The sequence below is a fragment of the Felis catus genome, chromosome B2 (assembly GCF_018350175.1).
Source record: "Felis catus isolate Fca126 chromosome B2, F.catus_Fca126_mat1.0, whole genome shotgun sequence".
Taxonomy (NCBI): Eukaryota; Metazoa; Chordata; class Mammalia; order Carnivora; family Felidae; genus Felis; species Felis catus.
The window spans coordinates 11535847-11556926 of record NC_058372.1 but is presented as its reverse complement, the minus strand read 5'-3'; the positions used below and the strand labels follow the sequence as shown (position 1 = coordinate 11556926).

Genomic DNA, 21080 nt, shown 5'->3' with positions numbered 1-21080 from the left:
AAATACATAGCAAATACCTATTAATTATCTACCAGAAAGAAAATAATTACAAGACTTCCACTATATAAATATGCTAACTTATATTAATAATTCCCTCATGATAAATGATTCCTTATATCCCAAGATTAACTCTCCCTAGTGAGTAAGAAGATTCTATTTTTTAACGTGCTGCTGGATTGTATTTGATGCTCTGTAATTTTCTTCCTCAAAGTCTGTCTTCAAAAATACTTAAGAGCATAAGCAATAGAAAACAATTCCAGATTATTTAGTTTCAAAGTACTATTATACAAAAAATAAGATTCAGATAAAAACACTTAACTAGAACTGGAAAGAAACACCAACATAATAAAAGTCATATATGAAAAACTCACAGCTAACATCAAACCCAATGGTGAAAGATTTTCCTCTAACATCAAGAACAAGACAGGGATACCTGCTTTCCCCACTTTTATTTAACCCAGTATTGCAAGCTCTAGCCAGAACAGTTAAGGCAAGAAGAAAGGCATCCAAAGTTGGAAAGGAAGAAATAAAATAGCTCTATTTACAAATGATATACCTTGTATGTAGAAACCCCTAAATATTACACACACACACACACACACTCATTGGAATAAATTAATTCAGCAAAGTAGGAGGTTACAAAATAAGCACACAAAAATGAGCTGTGTTTCTATACACTAACAATGCACATTTTGGAAAGCAAATTAAGGAAACAATTCCATTAACAGCATCAGAAAAAAACAAAACACTTAGAAATTAACCAAGAAAGCGAAAGACTTGAACAATGAGAACTATAAAACACCACTGAAAGAAATTTAAGAAGACATAAATGGAAAGACATCCCAGGGGGCTTGGCTGGCTCAATGGGTCCAACTTCGGATTTCAGCTCACCTCATGATCTCATGGTTCAGGAGATCGAGCCCCATGTCAGACTCCACGCTGTCAGCATGGGATTCTCTCTCCTCTCTGTCTCTGCCCCTCCCTTGCTCATGCTCACATGCACACGCTCTCTCAAAATAAATAAACTTAAAAAAAAAAAATGTCTTCAGTAAGGTGGGTGGTTTCAGGATCACCATACAAAAACCAACAGCTTTCCTCTAAATCAGCAACAGTTGGACAAATGGCATTTGTATTTTCTATTTCTAATTTGTATTTTACAATATCAACAGAACCTGTAAAAAGAACAGAACAGACTTATTTAATACCTGTTCCTGAGTGAGAATATTCTTCCTCCCAGCACCCCCCAATATAATTTCAATCTGTTCAGTTGAAGTGTAGTTGACACACAGTTCCAAGTGTACAACTTAGTGATTCCACAGCTCTGTATGTTACCACGACGAGCATGCTTGGGATTCTCTTTCCCTCTCTCTTTGCCCCTCCCCTGCTTGTGCTCAGGTACACATGCTCTCTCTCTCACACAATAAACTTAAAAAAAAAAAAAAAAAAGACAGACAGACATCCCATGTTTTTACATTGAAGAAACTAATATTGGTAACATGTCAATACTACCCAAAGCAATCTGCTGGTTCAATACAATGCCTTTCAAAAACCCAATGACGTTTTCTCAAAAATAGAAAAATCCATCCTAAAACTCTTATGGAATCTTCAAGGGCCCTTAATAGCCAAAATAATCTTGAAAGGAACAACAAAGTTGTCAGTTTCACACTTCCTGATTTCAAAACATATCACAAAAAAGTAATCAAATTAGTGTGGTACCAGCACAAAGACAGACATGTAGACCAATGGAAGAGAACAGAGAGCCCAGAAATAAACCCTTACATACATGGTCAAATGATTTTCCACAAAGGTGCCAAGACTACTCAATGGAAAAAGGACAATCTCATCAACAAATGGTTCTGGGACAACTGGAGAGATGCATGCAAAAAGAATGGAAGTGGACCCTTACATCATATATAAAAATTAACTCAAAATGGATTAAAGACCTAAAAAGCAAGACCCAAAACTATAAAACTGGAAGAAATCAGAAGGGAAAAAGCTTCATGACATTGGTCTTGACAATGATTTCCTGGATCTGATAGGCAACAAAAGACAAACAGACATGTGGGACTATATTAAACTTAAAAACTTCTGTGCACTAAAAGACACAATCAACAGAGTGAACAGGCAACTTACAGAATGGTAGAAAATATTTGCCAATCATATATATGATAAGAGGTTAATATCCAGAATATATAAATATGAACTCCTACAACAAAAAAATCAAATAATCTGATTAAAACCCAGGCAAAGAACTTGAAGAGATGTTTCTTCAAAGATGATCTACAAATGGCCAACAAGCATATGAAAAGATGCTCTCAGCATTAAAAATCACAGGAGAAATACAAATCAAACCACAATGAGATCCACTCACACCCACGAAGACAGCTACTATCAGAATAACAAAATAAACATTGGCAAGAACATGGAAGAAGTGGAACCCCTGTGCACTACTGGTAGGAAATGTAAAATGACACAGCCGCTGTGGAAAGCAGTTTGGCAGTTCTTCCAAAAAAAAAAAAAAAAAATAGAATTCCCATATGCCCCAGCCAATTCCACTTCTGGGTATATACCTAAAAGAACTGAAAGCAGGGTCTCAAAGAGATCTCTACAAGCATGTTCCCGACAATAGTATTTACAATAGCTTAAGGGCTGAAAGAACCGAAGTATCCATCAACGAATGAATGTGGTATATATGTATAATGGAATATTATTCAGCCCTAAAAAGGGAATATATTCTGATACATGGTATAATGTGGATGAACCCGGAAGACATGGTAAGTGAAATAAGCCAGTCCACAAAAGGACAAAAACATAGGAGTCTACTCATAGGAGATCTCTCTCTCTCTCACTCTCTCTCTCTCCCCCTCCCCCACCCCTCCCCAAACCACATGCACACACACTCTTTCAAAATAAACAACTTTTAAAAATCACTATTCATGGAACATATTTTTTAAATTTAATAGAATATTTAAATTGCTTCATATGTAATAATTCTTTATCAAGCTCACTCAAATTAAGAGAGATACTGGCTGGAGTTTGAAAATCTACTACGACTGACATTTAAACCTATAGGCATTTAAACACTATACTATTTTAATTTTTCTGCACTTAGGACGCACATATGTATAAGCTGAAATGCTTGTTCGAATACAAAGTATTCTAATTTTTTAGTATATTTTAAAACAAAAGGACAATTTTCTAGCTATTGGCAGACATCTGTTAAATATAGTCTGTATAGGAGCGCCTGGGTGGCTCAGTCGGTTAAGCGTCCGACTACGGCTCAGGTCATGATCTCCCGGTCTGTGAGTTCAAGCCCCACGTCGGGCTCTGTGCTGACAGCTCGGAGCCTGGAGCCTGCTTCGGATTCTGTGTCTCCCTCTCTCTCTCTGACCCGCCCCCGTTCATTCTCTGTCTCTCTCTGTCTCAAAAATAAACATTAAAAAAAAAAATTAAAAAAAATATATAGTCTGTATAGACACTATAATGGAAAAAGAAAACTACTGTGATGTACTTCTACTTGAAGGTATGATGCTAACAGCAATGCTACTTTTTTAATACTTACAGAGCTTCTTTACCCCCAAAACCAGGACCAATAAAGAACAGTTTGGGATAATAAGACTAAACAAGGCCATGTCGTCTACAGACTTACATCACTCACAAATGCCCAGTGTCTAAGAGTGTATCTATCATCACATGGCATTAATTAGACAAAGTAGTCTACAACTTTGAGTCTACTGCCGACTCATATGCTAGATATGCCACTGCGGGGCCTTTCAGAGGCCTGAGTTCTTACTGACTCAACGAAACATGTACGTTATTTCAGATTCTCACTGATCCATATTATATATTCTTCACTAGCAGAAGAAACCCAAACACCCAAAGACTCACCATCATTAAGACAGTCAATACAAGGGGCACCTGGATGGCTCAGTTAAGCGTCAGACTCTTGATTTCGGCTCAGGTCATGATCTCACAGTCATGGGATCAAGTCCCACATCGGGCTCTGTGCTGGGCGTGAAGCCTGCTTAAGATCCTCTCTCTCCCTCTCTCTCTCTGCCCCCTCCCCATGTCTCTTTATTTATAAGTAAATAAATAGATAGATAGATAAATAGATAAGACAGTCAACACAAGGAAGTACACAGGCATAAGGCTGCAGACAACAGATTTTAAATGGGCCACAGATTCTAGAGCTGTTCTTACTGCACTGTGCTATTTGAGGAATGTACAATACTCTCCAGCTCCACTTGAGGAATGTACAATACTCTCCAGCTCCAGTTACTATTAATACGGAAGTTACACTGGTAAAATTAATATGAAGTAAACAACATTCAGGACTGTTATATCGAAATTATTTTAAGCTTTCAATAATTTGACATCACTTTAAGAACAGACATGTCTAAGTTGTTTTTTGAGAATGCATTGTCAAATTTAAGTGTAACGTTTCAGAGTAAACAAATGGAATTGTTTTATCTAGTAAGATCTATATTCATCACACTGAGGAGTTATCAGTGGGACTTTAAGTCACACATTATGTGATTACAAGTACTGAATGCAACACTGTGAGAAGAGAACTGTCTGGAACTAACAAAATTCAGGATAGGAGCAGGATTCAGATCTAAGATAAGAATGAGGTGGGAAATACTATCAAGTTCCTGAAATTAGTATCTAAAAGCTGCTCACAATTTGCTTCTGCACAATTAGAGGAGTTAGGGTAGGAAAGTGGGTGAATTAGTGTGGGAACGGAGAAAACAAGATCAGCCACAGTTGGCTGTCTTCAAAGATGGGTAACGGGTACACAGGTGTTCTTTGCAGTAGTCTCCTTATTATGCAGTTTGAAATCTTCCATAGATTCCATAGATGTAAGTTTAGAAGTTACTCACAAAGGTCTACGTGTACCATACATGTAACATAAAAACTACCATATGAACTTCTTAACACAATAAAGAAAATATGAGTTACAACTGACCTTGGCAAACCACTGAATAAATCCCATTAATGAAAATACAAATACAGACAAAAAAGAACTGTACAGATGTAAAATGAGAAACACTATCTCACACCTGAACTAAATTAATTCTTCAAGTTAGTTAATCCTCATAAGCATGGTCATTAGGATGGAAAAGAGAGTGTCTGTCACTGTGGATATAGGCTAGGGAACACAGAAGAAGTCTATAATGAAAAAAGAGAAGCTGGGGTTCCCTTCAATGTCCAGGGGGAAAAATGAGATAGCAGCACTCAGCTTAGACCTACTAGGTAAAGCCTCGAGGTGGTTGTTGGTAATAATAGATTTGAAAGAAATCTGTCTAGGTGTAGATACTAAAACTTCCTAAGTTATTCTAATAAAAATAAGCAAACATGTAAAAATTAAGCCAAATCAAGTATTACTAAGAAAATTTAGATACGTCATTTCTCCACAGTGAGAATCATTCTTACAGGCCCATTTCACTCTCACTAGGTTTCACTACAAGCATACCAGGCAGGAAAATACATTACTACAACCACCAAAATTAATAGGCCATACACACCAATTGTTTAGGCAATACAAGACTTTAACACAGAGTTAGAAAAATTTTATAATTATAAATAAGTTAAAACATGTAACGAAAGAAAATATATATATACAGAAAGAAATATATACAAAGAGATAAACTGGACTTCAACAAAACTAAAAACTTTTGTGCTTCAAAGGACACCATCAAAGGGTGCCTGGGTGGCTCAGTTGGTTGAATGTCTGACTCTTCGTTTTGGCTCGGGTCATCATCACGGTTTGTGAGTTTGAGCCCCGCACTGGGCTCTGCTGACAGCATGCAGCCTGCTTGGGATTCTCTCTCTCTCTGCCCCCTCCCCTGCTCACTGCTCTCTCTCTCTCTCAAAATAAATAAATAAACTTAAAAGGTAAAAAAAAAAAAAAAAAAAAAAAAGGACACCATCAAGAAAGTAAGACAATCCACAGAATGGGGGAAAATATTTGCAAATCCTACACTGATAAGGGACTTATATCCAGAATACGTAAGACCTTTTCTCAATCAACAACCGAAAGACAAAGAGCCCAATTAAAAATGGAAAAGTGGGGTGTGAACAGCCATTTCTCCAAAGATACACAAACAGCCAATGAGTACATGGTAAGATGCTCAGTATTGCCAGCACAGAAATGCAAATCAAAACCACTATGAGATTATCACTTCAACCTACTAGAAGAGATTTAATAAAAAAATTAAAGGGGTGCCCGCTGGCTCAGTCAGAAGAGCATGCAGCTCTTGATCTCAGGGTCGTGAGTTCAAGCACCATGTTGGGTGCAGAGATTACTAAGAAAGAAACTTCTGGGGTGCCAGGGTGGCTCAACTGGTTGAACATCTGACTCTTGATTTCGGCGCAGGTCATGATCTCAAGGTTCGTGAGTTGGAGTCCAATGTCAGGCTCTGTGCTGACAGCATGGAGCCTGCTCTCTCTCTGCCACACCCTCCCCTGCTGGTGTGCGCATGTGCTCTAAATAAACATTTTCTTTAATAAAAAAATAAACTTAAAAATTAAAAATGGAAAGTAAGTATTGGTGAGGGCGTAAAGAAACTGGAATCTTCATATACTGTGGGTGGGAAGGTAAGATTGTATGGCCACTTTGGAAAACAATTATTCCTCAAAACGTTAAAATTACCGTATGACCCAGCAATTCTACTCCTACGTGTACACCCAAGAGAAAACAGCCACACAAAAACTTGCACATGAATGTTCATGGCAGCAATACTCATAATATTCAAAAAGTGGAAATAACCCAAATGTCCATTAACTGAGTGGATACACAAAATAATCCACACCACAGAATATTGCCTGGCAATAAAATGGAATAAAGTTCTGACACACACTGTGACACAGATGAACCTTGAAAAACATGCTGAGTGAAGTAATCCAGACACAAAGGACCACATATTCAAGGACTCCATTTATATGAAATGACCAGTACAGGCAAATCTATAGAGACAGATCAGTGGTTGTCTGGGATGGACAGTGACTATTCATGAGAATAGATTTTTTGGGGGAGAAGTGGGGGTGAGAGGGATGGTGAGGAAAATGTCCTAAAACTGACTGTGGTGATAGCTGAACAACTCTGTGAATATATTTAAAACCACTGAATTGTACACTTTTTTTTAATGTTTATTTATTTTTGAGAGACAGAGAGAGCACAAGTGGAGTAGGGGCAGAGACAGACGGAGTCAGAGTCCAAAGCCAGCACCGGGCTCCGAGCTGTCAGCACAGAGTCCAATGCAGGGCTCGCACTCACGAGCTATGAGATCATGACCTGAGCCTTAGTTGGACACTTAACCAACAGAGTCACCCAGGCACCGCCCCCCAGGGTTTTTGAGTACACTTGACAACATTATTACATCAGTTTCAGATGTATAATATAGCAGTTCAACAAGTTTATACTTTATGCTATGCCCACATGTGTAGCTACCATCTGTCAACACACAACTCTATCACACTATCACTGACTGTATTCCTTAGGCTGTGCCCTTTATTCCCATGACTTATTCCATAACTAGAAGACTGTTATCTCCCACTCCCCTTCCCCCATTGTGCCCATTCCCCCAATTCCCCTCCCCTCTGGCAACCATCAGCTTCTTCTCTGTATTTATAGTTCTGATTCTGTTTTTGGTTTGTTTATGCATTTGTTTTTTTAGACTCCACATGAATGAGATCATTTGACGTTTGTCCTTCTCATTTCTCTGACTTATTTCACTTAGCATAATACCCTTTAGGTCCATCCATGTTTTTGCAAATGGCACGATCCCCTCTTGTTTATAGTTGCTTACTATTCCTGAGCGTGTGTGTGTGTGTGTGTGTGTGCATGTGTGTATTCCACATCTTCCTCACCCATCATCTATCTCAGTGCCAGGACCTATTCTAATGGTTTCACATTTACTTTTTTCAAACCAATTTATGAAGATACTGAGAGAAAACAGATTCTCTTGTCCGAAGCCACAGGACAGTCTGTAAAATTCAAACTCCAAATCTAACACCAGAGACTGCACTCTTAAATGATTTATCAGCCTCCCTTAATAAACAAAAAGCTGGTAAGTAACTCATTTGAACCTGATCATCACCCTCCTCCTACATGGTTTATGTACTACCTAATTAGATTTACCACAGCCAAGTAATATAAAGATATTTAAAATTAAGGCATGAAAACCTATCGCTCATAACAAAATATTCACATTCTGTGTACCTTCTGTATTACTGACTGTGGGCTCGGGAGTGATTCTCCCATCATGAATATTAGAGCTCTCCTCATCGGCATATATCAGATGATCATCTTCTCTATTTTCCGGCCACTGTGGTACCTCTCTTGTGTCTGTTGAGCAGCTGCACACATCTTCATTCTTGTTGAAGTATCTTTGTAGCCATCCTGGCACAATATTCTTAACAGATTCTGTAACCCTGCTAAGAATGCCCTGTTGGAGGGAGAAATACATAAGGCAGTTTTAGAAATTTATCTTTCTACATTAGTACTTACACAAAGCCCTACCAAGCAAAACACAACTACTTCCGAAGTTTCCTAAAGTTCAGACACTTGAGTTACGCCAGAATAATGGTATTTTACAATTCTATAGACATTATGAAATTCCTGTTTTTTTCTTTCTTCCATACCCATGAATCAATAACTGCCCCCAAAAGGCCTTATTATTCTAATCTTTAAAAAGACTCCAACAGGCAGGGTACCTGGGTGGCTCAGCTGGTTAAGCATCTGACTCTGGATTTCGACTTAGGTAATGATCTCACAGTTTGTGAGATCGAGCCCTGCATCGGGCTCTGCACTGACAGTACAGAGCCTGCTTGGGATTTCTCTCTCTGCCCCTCCCCTACTTGCTCTCGCTCTCTCTCTCTCTCTCTCAAAATAAACACTTAAAAAAAATACTTTATTAAAAAAATACAATTAAAAAAAACTCCCAACAGGCCATCAAATAAGCCCATACATTTCAGATTAAGTAATGAGATAATGCACTAAAATGTTACAATCCCAGCGAAAGGCATCCATTTTGATTCCAGCATATTAAAAGAAGCAACACTTCCTCTCCAAACAGGACCTGGCAGAATGGCTTCCTCAAGGAAGGGTGGCAAAAAGAAGGGCCATTCTGCCATCAAAAAGGTAGTGACCAGAGAATACACCATCAATATTCATAAGAGCATCCATGGAATGAGTTTCAAGAAGTGTGCTCCTTGGGCACTCAGAGATCTGGAAATCTGCCATGAAGGAGATAGGAACTCCAGATGTATGCACTGACACCACGGTCAACAAAGGTGTCCGGACCAAAGGAATGAGGAATGTGCCATACCGTATCCATGTGCAGTTGTCAGAAAACATACCAAGGATGAAGATTCACCAAACAAGCTCAATACACTGGTTATCTATGTACCTGTCACCACTTTCAAAAATCTACAGACAGTTAATGTGGATGAGAACTAATCGCTGATTGTCAAATAAAGGTATAAAACTGCAAAAAAAAAAAAAAAAAAAAAAAAAAAAAAAGCAACATAAACAATACCTTCAACAGTTTCTGCAATTGTTTTATTGCACATTAAGATAAAAAATTTGAATATAAATATGAGTTTTTTTAAGACAAGGAGGAACATAACTAATCCAACATAATAAATTGAATAAATAATCTAAGATTTTGGGGGCACCTGGTTGGCTCGGTCGTTAAGCATCTGACTCTTGATTTCAGCTCAGGTCATGATCTCCTGGTTTGTGAGTTCCAACCCTGCGCGGGGCTGTGTCGCTAGTAGCACGGAGCCTGCTTGGGATTCTGTCTCCCTTTCGCTCTGCCCTTCTCCTGTGAGCACTCGTGCACGCGCTCTTTTCTCTCAAAAGCAAGTAAGATATTTCTGATGGGAAAATTCTGTTACATCAAAGGTTGTCGGAAGATCTGAGGAATTAACTTTATTATGACAACTTTTAAAGGGGGAAAAAAACGTGTGGTATAACAACAGTATTATTAACATTTATTGTAGCTTTGCTATGTACCAGGCCCTGTTCTAAGCAGTTGAGACATATTAAATGTAATCCTCACAATAATTTTATGAAGCTGGCATTAATAATGTCACTTTACGGACGAAGAGAGACAGTGTAGTTTAAAGTAACTTACCTAAGGTACAAACACAACTACTATGGTTTATCTAGGATAAAGTGAAAGGATGGGCTTTGGGATTGATAGGACCTAGGATAAAATTTGAGTACTTCCCGGTACTTTGATTTACTCTAGGTAAAATAACAATAATACCCTTCCTACTCTTACCTGAGAGAGAATTATAATGAAAATCAAATGAAATAAAGTGAAAGTACTTCACAATTTACAAAATATAACAGAAACATATACTGATAATTTTATTACTAATGAGGAAGAAAAAGCCAGCAGAAACAAACTGGGGTGAGATAACCAATTTTAGGCAACAATTTCCTTCATAAAGTACCATTTGTGGGGCTTCAAGGAAAGAATCACAGGAGGAAAAACATGAATTGGCAGGTACAAAAAACAATAGTTAAAAATCACGGCAGAATAGATAAATCTACTCTGAAAGCTAACCCAAGACAAAGAAGCCTTGAAAAATCCTGTCAACAGAAAAGACTGATACAGGCACTTGAACAATATTTTCTCTACTGTATGAAAAGTATAGCTAACCACTGGGAAATATGTAATTATTTTTCCATGTATTCTCCAAACAGAAATTTTGAACCACTCTACAACAATGTAAGCTCTCTAGTAACACATGAAGCCAACAGTCCTATAAAATACTCACTACTGGAAACACAGATTCACTGTTCCCCTTCTCAGTACTGTAACTCAGTATTAGTTATTCAGAAGGATTATCTATCTACATCCAGGATTTAGCATTTATAAAAATATACATAATATTATTTTACTTATTACCTATACTTAAATATTTACCACTTCCCTACATATTTCAAAAGATTTGAATAGGCTTACAAAATATAAATGTAACACTGTTCAAATAAGACTTGAAAAAAGACACATACTTGATAGAAGCAGTAAGTTACCTGAAGCAGTGATAGCAAGAATTTAATGTAGAATAATTTTTTTGTGAATTTCTAAGGTGTTAGGCTACTAAAAATACCAGAGATCCTCTGTGATCCCTACTCACTTAGGGAGGCAAGTACAGGGGCACTTGGGTGGTTCCGCTCATTAAGCATACAACTCCGGCTCGGGGTGTGATCCCACGGTTCGTGAGTTCGAGCCCTGAGCTGGGCTCTACGCTGACCGTGCCCCAAGCCTGCTTGGGATTCTCATTCTCTCTCTCTCCCTGCCCCCCCCCACACACACACTCACTCTCTCTGTCCTCCCCACTCTGTCTCAAGATAAATAAAAATTTTTTTAAAAAGAAAGTACAGAACAGCAACATTACACCATCATTCACCGAAGGTCACTTATGCGGCAGCATTAGGTATTGTGGAGAATAATCAAACAAAACTGAACAGTCAAAATGGATAAAATAAAGCTCATTCACCAAAGCTCTTAAAGTTTGCTTAGATCCTTCTCTTTTTCTAAACCAAAATTTAACCAATGTGTCTGGTCACAGCCCACAGCAGCGTTAGTGTAAGAACATTACAGTGAGAGAGGGCTTACTGATGGCACAATGAGGGACAGCTTGGCAGAAACAAGAAACGCAGGTGATAAAACTGACCTGGAATCATTATAAAAAACCAGCATCCCTAACTTCAACATACCTGTGTAGGGTAAATGACCCCTAAGGCAACAACAACAATTAAGCTCAGTATACTCTAACACGGTGGTTCCCAAAGTGTGGTCCCTTTGCTGGTAATCTCAGCGTCAACTCATGCCCTGCCCTACTAAATAGGGCTCACCTGTTTAACAAACCCTCCCAAATGAGTCTAACGTACGCTCAAGTTTGAGAGCCACCATTCTAGTTAAAGAGACTCAGAAATTAGATGCATTTCAAGAAATTACAATACATTTTAGAGAAAAGGTCCCTCTGTAAGAGGGGAATAAAAATTATGTATACTTAACTCCTAACAGTTATCTGGAAAACATATGTATGTGGAGCACTAGTCGTACAATAACTAAGATATATCATATTTTAAAATTAATCAGAAAAACAAATCTTACAGTGGACTGTGAACATAAGGCAGCTTATTTCTAGAACTATTTCCCCAGTCATTCCCCCAACTGTAGCCATGGTTTTTACCTCTTCTATTATTAATGGATTTTTTTCTATCCATTCATTTCTCCAAAATAAATTCAGCTCTTCCTACACAATACAATCTATCAAATCACAGATTTGATGTTGTACTGGTCTTCACTTGTTCTTCCCTCACTCATTCTCGATGGGCTGTCCCACCAAACTGGCTTCTGGTAGGAATGGCCCATGAGAGACTAGGGGATACTAGATATTCATGGAATGCAGAGAAGACCATTCTTTCTTGCGCGCCCTCTCTGATCAAGGGCCCCATCTCTAAAACTGCAGCTCCAGCCAGGTGGGCCCCACCTCCTGCACTCCAGGTACACCATTTCTTCCTTAATCCCTCCAGCCCTCGGCAGAGTAGCAGCCTCCCGCTACTGCTAGCTGCCAGTATTTACTCCTTTAACCGCCCACGTATCTCAAAGCAGACTCTTCCTTAAAGATATTTCAGTTGAACATCTGGAGTGAACGAACGGTTTCTTGCAGGGCCCCCTAACTGATAAAGCAGTGCTACTTGTTAATTTTTTTTTCTAATGAACATGAAAATGAAAAAGTCCATGTAGCCTTATCAACAAAGGAACACACATACAACACTCATAATACTCAAAAGTTCAGTCCAATCTTTATCTCTGTAAAATATTTGAGAATGTTATCCAACTTATATAGGTAAATGCAGGTGTTATTTTGTTCATTCAATTCATTCAATCAATACTTACTGATGGCACACTACACGTCAGGCAAGGAACAGTGGGGAGCAACAGAAACAAGTTCCTGCTCTCCGAGAACTTAATAAATATAATAGGAAAACAACATGGTGATTCTGTGCTATGAACAAAAATAAAGCAGCGAAGCAGAAGGGGATAGGTATTTTACATAAGCAAAGACCTAGCCATGCAAACTTCTGGTAAACTACGACAGAGTAAACAAAAAGGGCAAAGTCTTAAATACAGTACTGTCCTTGGCACATGCCTTCTAAGTTTCTGGTAAACTTATTAATAAATACGAAATCTAATAAGCCTTAAATAACTATTAAAAACTTTAAAAATTTCTCTTTAATCATATGTGTGTGCATGTGTATGGATGGGAATGTACGTGCAATCCTTTGTTCTGTAGCTTATATATCTAGTCACTATACAAGGACTAAAACAGTGGATCTCAAATTACAGTCTTCAAACCAGCAGCACTGGTGTCACCTTTGAGCAAGTTAGAAATGCAAATGTCTTTTACCAAGCTCCTGAGGTGATTCTTATGCAAATTAAAGTTTGAGAACCAGGGTACTAAAATCACCTAAAACTCAAAGACTGTGTTCCCAATAAAGGCTACGGAAAACACAGCTGGCCGGTAAGTTGAACTACAACATAAAGTTTTACCTAAAAGACCACCCTATTTCCATGATTATCTCATTATGGAATATTATCATACCTTTATACCAATTTTGTAAATATCTACCTTATAATATCAGCTCTGAAAAATCAAACAAGCAGTAAACATAAAAGCCTACCTTTGCATCTGTTTTATTTCCACTTCTTTACAGTTAATAACCAGCTATCAGATATTACAATTTTTAAAAACTGCTAGGAAAAATATAAATCTGATTATGCTCAGAATTGGAGAGACTATAAAGAGCTAAGGGACTTTGTCTATCAAACAGACTTGGAGAGATACTTTCCTGCCTGGCAATTTTTTTTTTTAAGAGTTCTGAAGTACCAGAGGCACCTGGGTGGTTCAGTCAGTTAAGCATCCAACTCTTGGTTTCGGCTCAGGTCATGATCTTACGGTTTGAGTTCGAGCGCCACATCAGGCTGCATCAGGCTCCATGCTGTCGGTGTGGAGCCTGCCTGAGACTGACTCACTCTCTCTCTCTCTCTCTCTCTCTCTCTCTCTCTCTCTCTCTCCCCGCCCCTCCCCGGCTCAGGCGCATGCTCTCTCTCAAAATAAATAAATAAATACACTTCAAAAAAAATTTTTTTTTGAACTACTAGATTCTTCAGTCTCTAAGTGGAAAACTGAGAAAGGCTGAGGGAACGAGAAAAGGAGAGAAATAGTTTTCTTATGGAAGAAAAAGCACCTCTGATGCTTTTACTAAAGAAGGTGTACATTTTCAGGAGTTCTTGAGAGAAGATGTTTCAGGTCTTTATGGAAATGTGGCACGTCAGCTTCCTATATGGACCTGAAGAAAGACCGCTTTATGATACCAAGAGGAAAAAAACCCGACAGGGAAATAGAGGTACACTGAGCAAAGGTCTACTAAGGAGTGAATATGCAAGTCCTCCTTTACCGGACTAACTTCTAGACTTTCAGAGGCTTCAGTGGTAGGCAAAACTGCCACCATTAGACCTGGGTATCGGAAAACCTACAGAAACCTACAGAAAACCTCTGATCCCTCACGTCTGGGACAGTCACCCCTTATATGCACCAACAGTACCCTGTACTTCCTTTATGATGGCAATTTGTCTAACAGAATGATAATTAGTCTGTCCATCCACTCCCCTAGAGCATCAACCCTGTGAGGACAGACAACAGATCTGTACGGTACACAGATCAGTTGATGCACAGTTTTAATTTATCCACGACTGCGCTGCTCAACCAACCTCTTATGCCCACATAAGATATTCCGTGAAAAGGGGCGCCTGGGTGGCTCAGTAGGTTAAGCATCCAACCTTGGCTCAGGTCATAATCTTGTGGTTTGTGAGATCAAGCCCCACATCGGTCTCTCTGCTGTCAGCACCAAGCCCACTCCAGATCCTCTGTCTCTCTCTTCCTGTACCCCTCCCCTCCGCCCCCTCTCAAAAATATATAAACATGAAAAAATAGGTATCTTATGACAAATTGCTAAAAAGGACTTCAGTAATTCTAGAATCCAAAAATAAGTGATACATTTTCTTGGTGTAATAGTTTCACCTTATTTTTTGGCAGAAGAACAGACACTCAGATCAATGGAACAGAAAAGAGAACCCAGAAATGGACCCACAAAGGTATGGCCAACTAATCTTTGACAAAGCAGGAAAGAATATCCAATGGAGGGGCGCCTGGGTGGCTCAGCTGGTTAAGCGGCCGACTTCGGCCCAGGTCATGATCTCGCGGTCCGTGAGTTCGAGCCCCGAGTCGGGTTCTGTGCTGACAGCTCAGAGCCTGGAGCCTGTTTCCGATTCTGTGTCTCCCTCTCTCTGACCCTCCCCCGTTCATGCTTTGTCTCTCTCTGTCTCAAAAATAAATAAAAGTTAAAAAAAAAAAATTTTTTTAAAGAATATCCGATGGAATAAAGACAGTCTCTTCAGCAAGTGGTGCTGGGAAAACTGGACAGCGACATGCAGAAGAATGAATCTGGACCACTTTCTTACACCAGACACAAAAATAAACTCAAAATGGATGAAAGACCTCAATGTAAGACAGGAAGCCATCAAAATCCTCGAGGAGAAAGCAGGCAAAAACCTCTTTGATCTTGGCCGCAGCAACTTCTTACTCAACACGTCTCCAGAGGCAAGAGAAACAAAAGCAAAAATGAACTACTGGGACCTCATCAAAATAAAAAGCTCTGCACAGTGAAGGAAACAATCAGCAAAACTAAACGGCAACCGACAGAATGGGAGAAGATATTTGGAAAAGACATATCAGATAAAGGGTTAGTATCCAAAATGTACAAAGAACTTCTCAAACTCAACACCCAAAAAACAAATAATCTAGTGAAGAAATGGGCAAAAGACATGAAGAGACACTTCTCCAAAGAAGACATCCAGATGGCCAACCGACACATGAAAAAATGCTCAATGTCACTCATCATCAGGGAAATACAAATCAAAACCATAATGAGATACCACCTTGCACTTGCCAGAATGGCAAACATTAACAACTCAGGCAACAACAGATGTTGGCGAGGATGCGGAGAAAGAGGATCTCTTTTGCATTGTTGGTGGCAATGCAAGCTGGTGCAGCCACTCTGGAAAACAGTGTGGAGGTTCCTCAAAAAACTAAAAATAGAACTACCCTACGACCCAGCAATTGCACTACTAGGCATTTATCCAAGGGATACAGGTGTGCTGTTTTGAAGGGGCATATGCACCCCCATGTTTATAGCAGCACTATCAACAATAGCCAAAGTATGGAAAGAGCCCAAATGTCCATCGATGGATGAATGGATAAAGAAGATGTGGTATATATACACAACGGAGTATTACTTGACAATCAAAAAGAATGAAATCTTGCCATTTGCAACTATGTGGATGGAAATGGAGGGTATTATGCTAAGTGAAATCAGTCAGAGAAAGACAAATATAATATGACTTCATTCACATGAGGACTTTAAGAGACAAAACAGATGAACACAAGGGAAGGGAAACAAAAATAATATAAAAACAGGGAGGGGGACAAAACTGAAGAGACTCCTAAATATGGAAAGCAAACTGAGGGTTACTGGAGGGGTTGTGGGAGGGGGGATGGGCTAAATGGGTAAGGGGCACTAAGGAATCTACTCCTGAAATCATTGTTGCACTATATGCTAACTAATTTGTATGTAAATTAAAAAAATAAAATTAAAAAAAAAAAAGAAAATACTATTTTTGTTGCTACACTAGTAGCCCTTCCTCCAAAAAGACAACTTGTGAAGCTAGCCAAGAGTACGGGAAAACTGAACCATCCTCGGAATGATAAATAACACAAAGCCAACGAAATGAAGAAAAGCAGAAAGGTAGCCAAAGAAAGCAAAATTAATGAAGGGCTTAGAAAAATCAACAGAACAAATGGGGCATCAAAATCTTAAAAATACTCCTTATAACCCTGAAGTGAAGTCTGCACTAGAGAATCATAAGTAATGAACTTGTATCAAGGATTAAAAGAGTGAATCTTTAAATTTGGACTAAACTGCTGAATTTTTTTCTAAGAACTCAGGGATTTTCATGTGACAAAAATTGGCAAAACATGGCAAAAATGCCACTGATATTTACAACAAATAATTTGGAGGCTAGAAGTAAATTCAATTCAACACTAAATGCATATCAAGCACATTCAATGTGTAAGATACTGTGACTATATTAGCTTTTCGAATTATTTTTAACCTGAGTTCAAGGATTAATGAAAGACGGTGGAGGTGGGGCAAGGCTCTTTTACCATCCTAATTCAGAACTCGTTTGTAATGAAAAAAACATTATTTTCCTATGTATCTTTTCACCAATTTGTAACCTTAGAATAACCAGAGACATCCCTCCTACGTGGCCAATTTACCATTACTATACAGCCTTCCCTGTCCTTATATAAAGCTCTCTATTCCTATTAGGTTTTAGTTTTCTTGACTTTGGTTCTGTTAAATTCTCTTTTCTCCATGTTATCCCCTATTAAATAGTAGTAGTATTCAGATTATAAAATCCCTGTTCTCAGGTAACTTCACTGGGTCCCTAACTATAAATACCAAATATAATCCATCTTCAGTTTCAGGGTTTTGGAGCCCCTATTGCCCCAAATACACTGCTGTTTTCATTTCTATCTGCTCTTTTGGCTGCCTTTATTTTGTTAATACCTGTCACTGGCTTTTACTTAGTTTTCTTTCAGGGTTCTGTGCACACTCTCTTTACCCACGGAACTCCTGTGTCACCAAGTTCTCCTTTCCAAACTTTTTTGAAAGTCTTATGTTGTAGTTTCCCTGTTTTCCCCCTTGCTCCCTCCAAGCCCGAACGAAGAAGAACAAAGGCTACAGAACCCAAGACTTCACATAAGACTTAAAGAATATCTAATTATATGGGGCACCTGAGTGGCTACGTCCGTTAAGCATCTGACTTCAGCTCAAGTCATGATCTCACTGTTCGTGAGTTCGAGCCTGACATTGGGCTCTGTGCTGACAGCTCAGAGCATGGATGCAGCCTGCCTTGGATTCTGTGTCTCCCTCTCTCCCTCGCGCGCTCTCGCTCTCTCTCTCTCTCTCTCTCTGCCCCTCCCCCACTAGCTCGCGCGCACTCTCTCTCTCAAAAATAAATGTTAAAAAAATTTTTTAAATAAAATAACGAATATCGAATTATAAAAACATCTGAAACACTAAATAGTAAAAATTTAAATGCCATTATAATCCTTCAGTTATTTCAAGTTTTGTAATATATCTATTCTAACATTACTAAATTTTAACACCTAACTTTAACACTCAGTTATTTCCACAAGGGAAAAAAAGTAATGAAGTATTCAAAATCTAATATGGTTATACTGAATCTGGTTTCAATAATCTGAATTTAACCTTCAAATCTAAGCTATTATCTGTCCTATTTTACAACCTACAGATAGTCATTCAGCAGCCAAGGTTTCCCCATCCCCAGTCCAAATCCTTACAGCCACTTAAAATCCACACTTTTTCCATTTCTCTTCTCAACTTCAAGAAATGAAGCCAAAAAAACCACGAGCATAAAAATTATTCTGGCTAAAAAAAATTTTTTAACTACAACTGGCCACAAATTTCAAAAGTCCTCCTTCAAAAGTCTGCCCTAATGCAGTAAGGAGAAACATGACCTGACTTGGTCTCTTATTTTAGTGTTCCACATTATAGAGGTGGTATTCATAGATAATTAACAGTAATCAAACAAGAACAAGAAAAGGAATCCCTAAAAGACCTTTCAAACTAGCCATAGGAAACCCAATAAAGACCAAAGCAGTTTAACCCACTAAAAGTTTTATACAAGATATTGTCACTTTTCTTAAATAATCTATTTGAAAACGGGATTTAAGAGTTTACTTCTTAAATCACACTATGAAAAAGATAAGCAAAATCAAGCAAACTGAAACATCTATACACAGGAAAGGCATTCTACCATCCTGTTTCTGATAGCAAACAGAGTAAATTGTATCTTGTAGCAAGACTTTAAATCAGGCCACCCAACACAGAAGAATCTTAAAAATATATTGCAACCAGGGCCATAAGCTAACTGCCTACAAATAAAACCATTTTTGAAAACACGAGGTCATTACATCTTCCTAATAATACTCTGTGCCTAAAGAAAATGGTTTTAATTAGTAACATCAGACCGAAGTCTTCATTTTACTTCAAACACTGGTAAGTGAATTGATAAAATATCACATACAAGGGCCTCTCATCACCAACAAAAAACCTACTATGCACTAAGTAAGTTCATATTTGGATTTACTCTCCTATACACTTAAATGACTGGCATTTCTTGAAGGCAACATGTTCGAAAATAAGTACTCAATAAGTTTGGCCTCATCACCTAGTAAAAAGTCCCTAAATCCAATAAAAGCCTATTAAAGCTTGAGGTTGGGTACATAAAGGAAAAAAACCCTACTGAGAGGCAGCAAAATTCAAAGACAAACATTTATATCAAAAGGCTGTATTTAGGGGCAGCTGGGTGGCTCAGGGGATTGAGCGCCCCACTCTTGATTTCGGCTCAGGTCATGATCTCGCTGTTCCTGGGATCAAGCCCGCGTTGGGCTCTGCACCGTCAGCTTAGGATTCTCTGTCTCCCTCTCTGCCCCTCCCCCGCTTATTCACTCTCTCTCAAAAATAAATAAATATATTTTTTAAAAAGGCTGTATTTAATCACAATTTCAAATGAGTCCTTACTATATATGCCACGCCCTGCTCTAAGAGCTTTACTAATCTCATTTAACCCTCACAACAATTTTCACTTTACAGACACATAAATTAAGCAGAGAATTTAAATAACTTGTCCAAATCCTGGCAGAACAGAATTCAAACCCAGATACTCTGATTCCATTATTTTTTCCCTATCAACTATTTCCAGTTGTTTCCACTGATAGTATTTAACATCTAAGACAAAGCAGTAAAGATAAAATTAAAGTCAAAACTCCTTAGTACATTCTGCAATAAGTATTTGATGTCTAAATATCCTTCCATTTCAAAACTGAGAATACTCTTTAGCCATCAGATCCCAAGTAGGACATACCTGGAAGTGGGGCATACTTGGGAGACAGTATCATATAGAAACTACCAAACAAAAAAACCTAAACTATCATATAAACCAGGGTGAGGCAAAACATGGTCTGTGGGCCAAATTCAGCTCTCAGCCTGTTTTTATACAAGCCCCAGGCTAAGAATGATTTTTACATTTTTTAAAGGGCTGCATAAACAAAACAAACAACTTGCGGTAATAAAGCCTAACATACTTACTATTTGGCCCTTTACAAAAAAAAGTTTGCAGACTCCTGATTTAAGCTACTAAATAAAGGGATTCCCTCCTTTTTCTAAAATAGCTAAATGCAAAAACTAACTTGTTGGAAGACAAGCTATATCCAGGTAGATAAAATGAGTGGATTCCCACAGCTCCAGACCAGAAGACAAAACCTCTTAAGCACACCCCCCTCAAAAAAGGGCAAAAATAAATAGTGCCCTCTCACCAGGAGGTGGCAGTATTCTTCCAGAGGCAAGGTTCTGGTTTGCCCATGGGCTCAGGTTTTTTTGTGGTTGCTACTAAGAAAAGCTTGATCTCTCCAGAGCTGACTTCCCGGGCCTGACAATCCGCACAAGAAGTGGGAAAGGCGACTGAAGCGGGGACAAAAACTAACCACATCTTCTTTCAGTGATGTGTTCACTCCCAACTAGAAAAATGACACCATTTCCTAAATGCATCTGGGCTGAGTTAAGGAGGACAGAAGGCAAGTGAAAATGATCGACTTATATTATTCAGGGCTGTTCTTCATTTTTGCTTCTACAGTTCTTTAAGTAACTGCCCTTCAGTTAGTTGAGTCAGAAAACGGATTTCTGTCTCCAAACTTCAAGCAAGATGGCATTTTAAAGATCAGAAGTTAAAAGGAAAAAAATGTAATCTTTAGATGTATCTTAGCAGAGCTGAGAAGTCAAAACAGGAAATTACAAGTCAGATGAACACACGCAAAAGTTGCAGGTACTGCCTGACCGCACAAGC

At 38.5% G+C, this 21080-nt stretch overlaps 1 protein-coding gene across 8 annotated transcripts in view; it reads right to left on the bottom strand.

The window, feature by feature from the left end:
* The window catches only part of NUP153 (nucleoporin 153), a 91872-nt gene that overhangs the window by 53411 nt on the left and 17381 nt on the right, over window positions 1–21080 (bottom strand). For 6 of the 8 annotated variants that reach the window (XM_006931416.5, XM_019830198.3, XM_019830197.3 and 3 more), the window contains one exon: window positions 8222–8447. The exons of 1 other annotated variant lie outside the window; for it this stretch is intronic. In XM_006931416.5, coding sequence (XP_006931478.2) covers window positions 8222–8447 — 226 coding nt within the window. Of the gene's footprint in view, window positions 1–8221; window positions 8448–9678; window positions 10298–21080 lie in introns of those variants that run through there. One more of the 8 variants, XM_045057073.1, reaches the window with a different exon arrangement.